The sequence below is a fragment of the Balaenoptera musculus genome, chromosome 10 (genome assembly GCF_009873245.2).
Source record: "Balaenoptera musculus isolate JJ_BM4_2016_0621 chromosome 10, mBalMus1.pri.v3, whole genome shotgun sequence".
Classification (NCBI taxonomy): domain Eukaryota; kingdom Metazoa; phylum Chordata; class Mammalia; order Artiodactyla; family Balaenopteridae; genus Balaenoptera; species Balaenoptera musculus.
Genome location: NC_045794.1, coordinates 35,521,931 through 35,535,325, shown reverse-complemented (window position 1 = coordinate 35,535,325; position 13,395 = coordinate 35,521,931). Strand labels below are relative to the sequence as shown.

Sequence of the window (13,395 nt, the reverse complement as noted above, 5' to 3'; positions counted from 1 at the left end):
CACAGCTCTACCACCTACCAGCTGTGTGATCTCAGGTGAGATACTCAGCTTCTATAAGCCACGTTTAATTTTCTGAAAAATAATAAAGTTTCCTAATTAATAAGAGGATTAAATGAGATAGTGTATATTACAAAGTATGTGGTATGCAAGCACTGAAATAGAACTAGGATTATTACAAGTCATTCAGGTTCAGTCAAATTTGTAAGAGACTCAAGATTCCAAAAACAAAAGAAGCAAAGTATGTAAATGCTGTTTCAGTTTGGAACCTGCCTCTTCCCCACACATGCATAAAAAATATCCATGCCAAATGCTCTGCTCTCCATGAAGTTATTCTTGCATTCCCACCTGACCCAACTAGAAATGACTTCCTCCTTTGATCTCTATGACCTTTTAAAACAGAGATTTCTTCCTTGCTTCAGCATTTCTCATAATGAAGCCATGCACTAAAGGCAACTGTTTTTGTCTTATCTCCCCAACTAAACTATAAGCTTTGTGAGGATAGCTACTATTTATAATCATACTTTTAATCCCGAAAAGATCCTAAAACACAATAGACATTGAAGAAAATTGTATTTAATTGAATTGAAATGTAGATATATTTAAATTACTTCTCACTCCTATTTTCTGTAGTATTTGCCTTTTGTATCATAGTGAAATTCTTGAATAGAACATGTGCTCTGTGTTTTGCATGTCTGTGCTGAAATCATAGTGAGAAAAGCTATATGAATTTTAGAATGGCTGTCTTGTCTCTAGATAGTACATTCATTCTGGAAACAGCTCAATATGAATACCAATTTTAAAATCCAATTTGAATCCAACTCTATGTCATTCCGACTGATGATCTGTTGGGTGTTGAGTCTTAAAATGATTTTAGATACATTAACTTAAACAGGTTAAGAGTTAATCAGTGAAACTGAAGTATTATTGTTATATGTAACATCTGCATTTAGATAAATCCAAATGTGTATATTATTACTTTATTTTCATAGAGGAATTTTACTATACTGACCCTTGTCACTGGTATGAAATCAGCTTTACATAGTATGTAAAGATGCAGAGCATACAAAATATGGCACTCAGGACAAATCTTTGCTAGCTATCACTGTAACATTATCTATTCTGTATATAAGGTACTGTAATAATTGACACCCGTACTACTTTTGTTTAGAACTGTTGAGGGGTGATGTTTTCTTTCTATAATGTTTTTCCTTTTTTTCCATTTTATTTAAATTTAAAATTCATAGGTACAAAAGTGATTAAATTTTGATTAAAATTATTATGTGCTAATATTTTTAAAGAAAAGAAAAAGAAAGGGGTGCATTCGGTTTCAATCCCAGCTATTGTTTGGACTGTCATGTCACATGAACAATGACATTTTATCTGAGGATATGAAGATAGTGTTGGATCTTATGGATTGGATATTCTGAACATCAGATCTGATGTGTCTGCTTTTCAATATACGTGAAATAAAACTTAGAAGTTATTCACAATTATATCCTGACATGCTCTTCTCAGACACTGGAATGTAATATGGATTTAAATTCTGTCTTAATATTTCCCTCCTTATTTTATTTAATTTTATGTATTATATGTTAAAAATGTTGAAGGAAGTATTAAAAATGGATAGGCTGACTGGTGGGTTGGTGGTTGAGTCCTTAGGGGTATGTCAGTCAGGGAAACAGTATGAAGTTGACATTTGACCAAAAGTGGATATGGAGCAGCAATAATTAACTATTTATTGAGATGACCTTATAGAATATTTGCTCCTTGCTTCATTCACATTCTCTTTTTTAAAGGGCTGTCAAGTTAAAGTTAATTCTTCTGTGAGATTACAGTACAGGCTTTTTAAAAGGCTTTTCTTAAGATCACAGTTTAGTTGATAACTGTGAGTATAACCAACTTTATTTTAAGTAGTTTGAAAAAAATTAAAGTGACAATATAAAAGAATTAATACTTTCTGTTTTCAAAATATGTCCTGCTATCTTAATTAATATTTGAAATATCCCAAACCAAGTAAAACACCACCATAGTAAAATCAGTAAAAAACAGCTTAGGTTTCAGTAGCTTTCCATTTGGTGTCTAGTCTACAATTGAACAAATTGGGATTGACTTGAATGATAACGGTATAGGAAGTATGTCCTTTGGCTGCATTGGGTCTTCTTTGCTGTGTGTGGACTTTCTTTAGTTGCGGCAAGTAGGGGCCACTCTTCATTGCAGTGCGTGGGCTTCTCATTGCGGTGGCTTTTCTTGTTGCGGAGCACGGGCTCTAGGCACACGGGCCTCAGTAGTTGTGGCTCAAAGGCTCTAGAGCGCCGGCTCAGTAGTTGTGGCACACAGGCTTAGTTGCTCCGTGGCATGTGGGATCTTCCCGGACCAGGGCTCGAACCCGTGTCCCCTGCATTGGCAGGTGGATTCTTAACCACTGCACCACCAGGGAAGTCCCTGGTCACTCATTCTTTCAGTCATTTATTCAAGACACTTTCTTTGAATGTTGAAATGAAATACAAAGAAAAATATAAAATTCTTCTCCAAAAGTTCACACTCGCAGGTGGGGCATGAAAATAGAGAACCAAGGAGAAGTAGACACTTATGATAAAATATAGTAAAACAGCCTTGTATCTCATGCTAGGGAAAACAGACAGAAGCCCCAGCTCTGTGGGAGGGGGAGAGAAAGGTATTTTCACAGAAGACATGCCATTTTAGTGTAATCTTTAAAAGTAGTAAGGGTTTTCCAGGAGAATCCATAGGGCAGGCACTGCAGGCAGAGGGGACAATATATGTACAGGTGCGCGCCAGTGCATTTAAAAACCGGAAAATTGTCTTCACCCTTGAGTTGCTTAGAAGCCACTTATTCATTTCAGTGGCCGCCAAGAGTAAAGGACAAACCAGATTCCAGGTTGCGTAATTAGTTAACATTTGTTGAACATTATCATACTGGTTGCTAAACTGAATCTTGTTAGGCCCTTCCTCTACCCAGTGAGTACCGTCTAATTAAGAGGACAACCAAGGCAGGGGTGAAAACAACATCAAATCAATCAGCAGCTGTCTTTAAAGGGCCCCACGGCTGTCTGTATAGAGATTTATAGATTAACTGCAGCACTTTGAATTGCAGTGGGAAGAAAATTGGGAGCAGCTGCAAACTTCACAGTGTGGTTTTATTTTGCTTCAGGCAGCTGAACCCAGAAGGAGGTGGGCTGCCCATTCTGGTCCCTCCGATATTTAATAGTGTCCAAGGGTATCCCCAATTAGGACACCCATGTGTAATCCAGCCATTTTCTAAGCTATCATCAATATGCATGAATTTATTTAAAACTCTGGAGTATTCTGATTCTAGATAATAAAGGTGGAATTTTATATAATTTGGGGAAATTCAGCCAGGAATTTGGAGAATATCTATTTGTGTAATTCTAAAACCTTAGTGATTGAAACCTGTCTGAAAGGTTATTGGGAATAATCTTTATAGATTTTATTGTAGGTCTATAGCTAAAACTATCATAACTTTGTGCTTGCATAACACAGGACATAGCATCATGAAATGTTAATCTTTATTTTTTAAATATAAAACAAAGAGCATTCTATTTTAGTATTATAGTTAAAATAAATGATTTTAGTCTAATCTCAACTACATATGTCAAAGGCAATTTTTTTTCAAAATTACTGATACAGTACTATTATGTTGTCTAGAATAATATATAGATAGATACATATTGTTTGGAATGCAAAAAGTTCTAAAGTGGAAAAGCAATATTTCTTTTTGCTTTGATTATTTATATCATAGTGAATTAATGGCTCGATCAATGTAAGTGTATTAAAATATATATTTAATTTTAGACCTAAATACTATTTATGTAAGAGACTGGGTAATAAGTAGTGAGGCTGTAGGGATTTTAGATGGCTGAACTAACTTGTATGCATTTCCTCACTTGTATTTCATTTCCTACTCATCTTGATTTCGATGTTAGATCTGTTTTCTTTCTCATATTTACTGTATTTATTCCTCACACTTACATTTTTGCTGAACACTGAGCTAGCATTCTGAAGTTGCCTAATATTTCCATGAACTTGGGCAGGCTACTGAAGCACTCTGAGCCACCACTGACTCATCTTTAAAATGGTGATAATGACATTGGTTCTGCCTCTCTCACAGCGGGGCTGGGAGAATCAAATGATTCAGTGCTTTTGAAAGTGTCAAGTTACACACAGTTAAAGGAGGTATCATATTGATTGTATATCTCAGAGTTTGCATTTGCACATATTATAAAGGCAAGTTTTAGTCTTATTTAATAAAAGTGTGATACTTCCTTTGCAGAAAGAGGGAACTTACTAAGAAACTCAGATATTCCCCCAGCAGTTTGCACGTGTATCTTTATGCCTGCAAGTGTGGTTGTAGATGTTAACTGCATCTAATTCCACAGGGCTTCAAGTCCATTATCCTGCAGGTCAGGATTCATGGAGCAATACAGTTACACATCCTTTCCTATCACCCTTTCCATGCTACAGGAAAGAGTTAGGTAGCAGACTTATATAATGAGATAATTCCCCAAATATTAACCACTGAGACTGTAAACAGCTGGCTCTGGGATCTACTTCTGAGAATTAATCCCCATCCTTCCCTCTCCTCTCCTTCTATTCCTTGCTACTATTGGTGGGCCTTGTATCCAAATCCTTCTGTGTTTAAGGTTTGTGGGTGTGTACACTATGTATGTACTTCAAGAGGAGTATACAGTACTTCAAAATACAAGCTCTTCTTTAATAGGTAATTTGTGTATGTCTGTGTTGGAAAGAAATAGCATACAGTAACAAAGATGAAGGTGCAATTTAAAGCACGGTGGTTTTGAAAATCTGTCTTTGAGTAACAAAAACGTATCCTCATTTCAGAACATGATGAATGTGTCACAAATCAGCACAACTGTGATGAAAATGCTTTATGCTTCAATACTGTCGGAGGACACAACTGCGTTTGCAAGCCAGGCTATACCGGGAATGGAACGATGTGCAAAGGTAAAAGAATTAAGTGCTGGCACCTCTTCCATTAGAGATCATGCAATCCATCTCTCCCTCCCTCCACCCTTTCTCATCACTGTTACCTGCCTTCTGGGTACTTCCCACAGCCATTGAGAACTTTGAAGTGTAGCTCATGGGCTTCCTCTTGGATTACGTCAGTGTTTAAATGGCCAAACTGTTCAGCAACTCTGATTTAATGCTCCATGACCTCAACTACAGTGATTTCCACCTCTCTTCCTCTCTAGTGGAATCATAGCCATAATCACATCCTGGGCATTTTTGTACAGAACTACTCCACTCTAGAAATCTAAACTTTAGCTTTTTATTGTCTAACCCCACGTCCTTCTGCTTCCAGTTTGCCCACTCTGTTCTTTCCACAGTTTTTCATCTTTAATCTCTCTGACCTGTCCTTTTCATCCAGATTACCAGTCTCCTCCCAGGTTCCGATATTTCTTTTTGAGTCCAAACATTACAGCTATATTTTTTTCAGCAGCCCTATCAACCTATTTGTTTTACTACCATGATCCACTGTGAAATATCTATTTGGGGTCAGTCTGAGAGCTTTTCTTCTCTGCTGTCTCTCTCTTGAGCTGAGTACTAATTAACTGGGAATTTTAGGTTTCTATGTGTTACCATTTCCCATTTTACCTGGTTTGTCATTACCAGTCAATAATTCTCAGGTTTTCATTTCCATCAGCAGATATTCCAGCTATAGTGCACCACCATCCATTAATTCACTCTTTTATCCATGCCCTCGTTTTCCTTCATCAGATGAGCTTACCTCCCACTTCACAAGGAAAACGGAGGTCCTATCCTGGAAACTCCACCAACTTCCATAGGATAAAGCCCATATTCCTTATTACGTCATATAGATTTATTTATCATTTGTCTAATTCAGGCACTTTAAGCTTCAAAACTGGTCCATTCCTCGAATGTACTGTGTTCGTTATCCTGGAGTTTACCAAAATTAATTTTCTTTGTTACATGTATATGGGAGACAGGAGATAACAAGGAATTGTTACTAATGCCGTGTCCTTTGGTCATGACTTTCAGACCTGGTCTACAATCATACAGTGGATGCAGATAGGGGTGGGCCAGAGGATTACTCTGTCAAAGTCTATGGAAATCTGTAGTTTAGAGCAATGTTAAAGGCCTACGCATTTGGGAGTCTAAATCCCACAAAGATTTCCTCAGAAACTGGACGGATCCTGAGGAAAGCTAGACTTTCAAGTCCATAGCATGGTATAAATGCACCCTTAGGACTTCCCCAAAGCATCTGGATGTTCTGAGAGTTAAGATTTCATCTGGAAGCCCAACAGCTTCTCATTCTTATTTGCATTTGACTCTCACTCCTTATTAATGTGAAAAATAAAGTTTATAGCGTAAAGAATTCTTGAAGCCGTGAGAAGATGCAGACAGATAATTCTTATTTTTGAAGGAAGGAGAACTTTCCAGCGTCTATAAATTTCTTCTGGAAATTAGAACTATAGGTTGCCTGAGTAAAGACTCTCCGTTCCTGTGTGCATCTCTGCTGGGAACGTCAAAAGCTGAGAGAGAAGTAGTTTAGCTGTAGGATCTGAATCATTGAGTCCTATTCTCTAGCAACAGGCTGCAACCTTGCAAATTACTCCAAGGAGGATATACACATGGTCTGGTGGGTGTACCCTTTCTTTTCATGAGGCTTCAATTCCTAATCTCTTTGCAAGTTCTTGGTGACTAGGTATTGTTTTTGCCTAGGATGAAGACAGATTAAGACCTAGAACCAAAGAAGCCAAATGGCCTCTTTGTGCCCCTTCCTTTAATTCAGTAGCAGAATCTCAGATTGCTACAGTTTCCCACTCTGAGAAAGTACATCCTAACTAATTAGAGGAAGCACATGCCAGAGAACTAGAGCAAAAGCTTTTGCCCCAGGCATGGAACAGGCTGATTGAGTTCATCCACAACAGGCCTTGCCAGGCTGAGGGAACAGCCTTTGCCTTACAGAGTCAAAGAATAAGTTGAAGCTGAAACAGAAGTTTCTAAGGGTACTCCATCCTGCTCATCTTGTTTTTCTCATCTTTTTTGAGGGCAGCGCATCTCAAAAGATCACCCTTGCAGTGGCTCAGAGCTTGGCTTCTTTTTCTACTCACAGAAGAACTCCCCTCACTCACAAACCCACTTTAACACAACAGGCTGTGCAATGCCTTTGCCCTTGATCCTGGATCCTGACCTATCCTTGGCAGAGGGATTCAAGACCCTTCTTGAAGACTCCTTTATCAAATTCTCATTATTGGCTAATTCATCACCAGGACTGATTTAGAAGTTTTTGAAGGATGGGACACTTCTCTAGTATTTTGACAGTTTGGACAGTGTGTAGAATGATCAGAGCCATATAGAATTCAATTATTTCTTATTTCTGTATCTTATTCTTTAGGTGGTGGTTTCTTCCTTAAGAAGATGCCTAGGATAGCTGCCATTTTTTTTAGATTTAATTTCAAGCTGGATTGCTACACTGAGGTGCAATACTACTTCTAATTCCTGTGTTGTAAGGCTACTGTTGTTTGTTAAAAGAAAGCTCAGTATTTTCTTTTACAGGTGAAATACTTAACAATGGAAAGAGTACTAGTCTACAAATTGTGTTGAAATTTTTACCTATATGGAAAGTATTATTTGAATATGAAATTATAATAGCATTTATATCAAAGGCAATAAAGAAAAGCTAGTTTGGAGTATCTTGAACTACTTCCTTCTAAAGTGCTAAAATTATGTATCTGAATTATTTTAGCGTTTTGCAAAGATGGCTGTAGGAATGGAGGAGCTTGTATTGCCGCTAACGTGTGTGCCTGCCCACAAGGCTTCACCGGGCCCAGCTGTGAAACGGGTAAGAATATCATACCATCTTCTAGAAGATGAATTTTTACGCCAATGTATAAAGTAACCAATGAGGAAAGTAATGTTTCAAGTGGGCTCTCAAAGCATGGCGCTCGCTATTAACACGGAAGCTTAGGAGGCAGGAGGTGGGAAGTTTCAGTAAGGCGTAGTCACTGGGTGTTTGCCCAAAGTCACTCTAAGGAGGTTTTGCAGCTATTATAACTAGAAGTATGTTGAACTTTTTCAGAAAAATATGTGGGATCGCCCAGGATTTTATGACTTCATAATTCACTTTACTCATTTGGCGCCCAGTTTTCCTGGAATCTATATGCCCATATTAAAGGATAGAGTTCAAGCTTATGGCCAACTCACTTCCTGGGACACACTACTTCCTGCATCCACATTAGAGAATTTTGAATAAATTTTTACCTGGTCCATTTAATATTTTTTCATTGTTGTCTGTTTACAAAGTGTTTAAAGTTTTCTACCCCTTAATTATTCCTCATCCAAGTCTGTTCTGAACTTACTCTTTCTGATAGATACTAATACTAGAAACTTTTAAAAATATTAAAAAATATATATGTGTGTAGTCTGTATATAGCTTATGACTCAAAGTAAGATGTTTTGTCCATTGAAAACACACCTTGAGAATTTAAAAAGTGCCTTGAGTATTAGCCCCTAATTAAAATCATATCAGTAGTAGTTTTGGTTTCTTTGGGTTAAGTGGGTTCTAATAGCAGATGACCTCACAAAGTCTGATTATTCTCCCTGAGAGAAAGCTGCTGCCACCGGTGATTAGTGGTTACCACCTCCTCTTGCTTTCCATATATCTCAGTGCAGTAGATGCAGTGAATGTCCTGTCTCCATCCCACCTGCAGTCATCGGGTTTAATAAATACACTGATCAGAATGTGAGAAAGAAAATGCTCTGGTCCATTTGAGAAGTGAAAAGTTTACTGAATAAGTACTGCCACCGAGCACAGAAGGATGCTCACAAAAGCATCACTACATCCTTTCTTTCTGCAAGTACCTCTAAGTGGTGCTTTTCAAACTTCAGTGACTAACTGGTTACAAAGGTCTCTAACAGAAAATGCCTAGTGGCTACCTTTGATATGTGGGCCTCTTTCTTAAGGAGATCATTTCCAAAATCAAGAGTTCCAAAACTCATCATGCATGTGAATCACCCATAGAGCTTGTTAACTTGCTAAAAAAATACAGATTTCTGATAATTAACTATCATAGGATTTAGTAGCTCAAGATCAGGTACTTCCAGTGCAGTGGTTCTACAATGTTTCTATCCCATGATCTCCAGTAGTACCCACACATGCATCAAGGTACACTAACAAGGTGTACATTGAGACCTATGGTAACTATGTTTCCTGAATACAGTATTTTATGCTGTTTCTGGTACAAAGTCTGGATACTGAAATAGTGGCTTTTTCAGGGAATTTCAGTGGTGTGCAATTTTGAAATAAAGGCTGTCCCAGAAAATCTGGGATGAATAATGGTCATACTCAATCCTGCATATCATTTCCCCACTAAAAAAAAATTATATGGAGAGATTGTGAAAGTGTGGAATGGCATAAGATTAATCTGAGCAATGTAAAATTTAAAACTGGAGTTAAAAGTAACCCAGCAGAATATCTAGCTTTCTCTGTGTAATTATCCTTGAACTTTCAGTCTGTAAGAGGACAAACACAAAAAGCCAAGGGCTTTGAGAAAGATGTAGGTTTAAAATCTAGTTTTACTCTTGCCTTGTTATGTGGCCTTGGGCACGGTGCATAACTTCTGTGTCTTTTACCCTCTGTACATCACCTTACTCTTCACAGGTCTCCTCGAAGATAGGTATTATCTTGGAGGTATTATCCATTTACAAACAAAAATATTGGGTTTGTCATGATTTAATTTTTCTAACATCACAGAGCTAGCAGCTGAATACTAAGGTCTTTCTACCCCCAAATCCAGGTTTTTATCTATATAATTGCTTTTCAAAGTTTCTTCTGAAGTCACTCTAATGACAGAGGAGAGAGAATGCCTCCTATCTGGGAAAATGTAATACCCATGCTTGCCTTAAGGCATCTGTCCCAATTATTGCTCCAGGTTAGATCCCAATTCCTCACCTCCCAACACCACCATTTTTGTTGATGTAGTTATAAATAGAAGGTGTGCCCTTTAAAAAAAATACCTTCAGATGAGAAGAGACCCATTTGAAATAATTTATTCACCCATTTACTCAACAGATGTTTAATTAGGATCTGTTATATGCTGAGCACTGATCTAGAAACAGGATATAGCAGTGCACAAAACTGAGGCCCTGTCTGCATGGAAATTATGCTGTAGTGGAATAGAGGGACTCTAAACAGGAAAATAAATGTCAGGTAACAATAGGTCCTGTAAAGAAAACTAAAGCAGATAGTATGAAATTGTTTTATTAACCTATGGACCTTACGTATGATGGGTATTATTATTATTATTATTGATATTTACTTTATTAATAAAGGTAACTAACCTCAGCTTCTGTATCAAGTCCCAAAATTTCAGTGGTTAATATAAAAGGTGTATTGCTCATTCACATCTCAGTTTGATATGTTGAATGAGGTATTGAGGAGAGAGTTGAGGGGGATTGGGATTGGGATTCCTCAAACTAGGGACCCTGGCTATTGCCATTTAGTGAAGAAGCCATGCCCAGTACATGACCTCTAAAACTGCTAGAGAAGAGGACCACAGAGAAAGCATGGAAAATGCACACCCAGTGTTACTGCCTCAGGTCAGAAGTGTCCCTTCCCCTCACATACCATTGGTAAGATCTAACCACATGGATTCAAGGGGTTAAGAAAATGTAGCTGAGCTGAGTGTCCAGGAAGATGAAACTGGTTTGGTGAGCTTCAGGCCAGCCTTTTGCCATATCTGCTGTCTGTCATTGCTAGTGCAATTTACTCAAAGCAATCAAAACATTTTCTGCATTTCTCTGATGTCATCAGGACAAGGAACTCTGAGTTACTTCCTTTTTCGATCACTGCCATATTTATCCTCATCCCCCTGGCAGGGATTCTCACCTTGGAATTCCTGGACCCCTGTAGGTCTATGGATGGGCTTTGGGGTCCATGAATTCCCTGAGTATCTGTGCAGGTGTACATTTTTCTGCAGGGAGAACCTGGGCTCTTAAAGATTTCATATGTGTTATACGATTTCCAAATAGTTAAGAACCTCTAGAGAGAATCTTCAATGATTCATAAAGAGAACTAAGTGCTATTTCATTCTGTGGCACGTGATCCAAACCCAAATGTCCAATGTTTCTTTGGGAACCTTAAATCCAGAGACCCCAAACTGAGCTTCTCATCGCCTCCATGGCTCCTGCCTCATGTCCTCTTCCTCTTCTGTTTCCAAAACCCGGTTCTTCACGTCTATTTCCTGTTTCAGTGAGTGGCAGCCGTATCCACCAAGTTTAATCCCTTCTTCCTGCCCTCGCGCCCCCGCCCCCTTCCTCCCCCTCTCCCTCCCTCCCACCAGTACTCAAGGAATCATCCCCCTCACACCCCTTCCACATCCAGTCAAGTCCTTTATGTTCTCGGTACTAGGGTCCCTTTCTTTCAAGTCTGGCTGCAACTACAGTAGTTCAGGCCTCTCAGGCATCTCTCTCCAGTGCAATCTCCACAGACTATAAAGCCCAAATCTGATCATATCACCCCAGACAGAAAAAAGTCAGTGCCTCCCATTGCCCTCGGGATAAAGGTCACATGTCTTACCATGACCTTCAACATTTGACCCCTGCTGATCTACCCAGCTTTCATTTTCTTGTCCATCTGTCTCCTCTCTTCACTTCCACACCAGGCATGGAGCTTTATGGGGGTAAAGGGTATAACTTGTTCACTTTTGAATCTTTGAGACATAGTGTAAGGCCTATACCTTATTAGGTGCTCCACAACTATTTGTTGAATAAATAAACAAAGGTGTAAATGAGGAAGAAAGAGATGATGTGGTTGCTTCCATATTTACTGGATATTTTAAAATATTAGTTTAAAGAGGGCTTCAGGGTCATCTGGTCTTATACTTTCACGTGGCAGATGAGGTAATTATGGCACAGAGAGGTGAAGTTACTTATATATGGTGTTTAATTATAGATACAGATCTGCAATTTAGAACTCATCTTCTGATTCTTATTCCAGTGTTTCCTTTTTCCTCCCTCCCTCCCTCCCTTCCCCCCTCCTTCCCTCCCTTCCTCCTTCCCTTCCCTCCTCCCTCCCTCCCTCTCTTCCTCCCTCTCTCCCTTCCTCCCTTCCTTCTTTCCTTTCTGCCTATGCCATGGTATATGCTCAGAGGAATTCATCCTACTATCATCACTCATGAAGTCTGTGTTTTTGTTATGCCCACCCCTTCAGCTACCAGATAATCCTGTTGTCTTTAACAGTGACTTCTGTGGCAGTTTTTCTCTCCCAAGGTAGGGAAAGCGTCAGGATTGCCTAGATTGCCCATGTATAGGAATGGCATAAATGTGGCCTGCTGGAGTTGGATGCTGCCTGATAGCTTACAGAGGAGATTAATTCCTGGCCCCAGTGGTCATCTGTTGAGCCCTCACAATGGATCTCTGAGGATGACGTAAAAGGATTTACTGATTTTTTGAAAGACAATCCTAATGTGCATGACATTTACCAACCCTTGTTACTTTAGTTGAAAAAGTCTCCTCTGAACCCCCTCCCCCAAATTTATTTAGTCTATTTCTGCATCATGTGTATCTTAGTGAAATGGCTGAATCCATTTACCAACGTCACAAAAGGGCTATGTGTATGTTTTTATTGAGTAAAATTAATTTTTCATGGCCTTCTTTTTTTAGCCGCTATGTAAGGTGACCCACTTGTACAGCATAACTTCATTTTTAATTAAACATCCTAATATTCCATCATGTGGTTAACTTGGGTTTAGCAAGGTGATTATTTCTTGGATAAACTCAATAAAATGTATTAGAAATCTATGTGCTGAGGTTTAACAGCTCTATCACTGCCATGCTATATTTATTGCACAATTGCTAAACCTCAGCAAACATGTGTCTGCTGATCTAATTAATATGCAAAGCTGTCTTATTATACTGAAAGTAAATCTTTCAGTCATGATTTACAGCATAACTCTAAAAGATTTGACAGTCCCCTATAAGTAACTGCTGACTTAAATCAAATTGAGATGCTTATAACTGGGAAAAAGTTGATATCAAATGGCAAAGCTAAAAAAATATGCTGCAATATCAAAGAAAAGGAAATCAGACATTTTAGTGATACATGGCTTTGTGTCTATGTGTATGTGTGTGTGTAAAATAATGGTGTTCTTGACCACAGATCAAAACATGAGATGAGATTTTAATTATTTACAGTGAGTAATTAAATGAATATAAATTTAAGTTGCATTCCTAAGTGTTTTCGTAGCTTTTTAATATCTGTAGTTTCAAGATGATAAAATGAAGCATGAGGCATATGTGATCGTTGCTTTACGTCCAAGATAACTTCAAATTGGTTGAGGTTGATTGATTTTTTAAAAGTTTGTATTATTACTG

At 38.3% G+C, this 13,395-nt stretch overlaps 1 protein-coding gene across 3 annotated transcripts in view; it reads left to right on the top strand.

Moving 5' to 3' along the window:
* The window catches only part of NELL2 (neural EGFL like 2), a 357,101-nt gene that overhangs the window by 253,877 nt on the left and 89,829 nt on the right, over positions 1 to 13,395 (top strand). For all 3 annotated transcript variants that reach the window (XM_036866748.1, XM_036866747.1, XM_036866749.1), the window contains 2 exons: positions 4,879 to 5,001; positions 7,769 to 7,864. In XM_036866748.1, the coding sequence (XP_036722643.1) occupies positions 4,879 to 5,001; positions 7,769 to 7,864 (219 nt within the window). The remainder of the gene's footprint in view (positions 1 to 4,878; positions 5,002 to 7,768; positions 7,865 to 13,395) is intronic.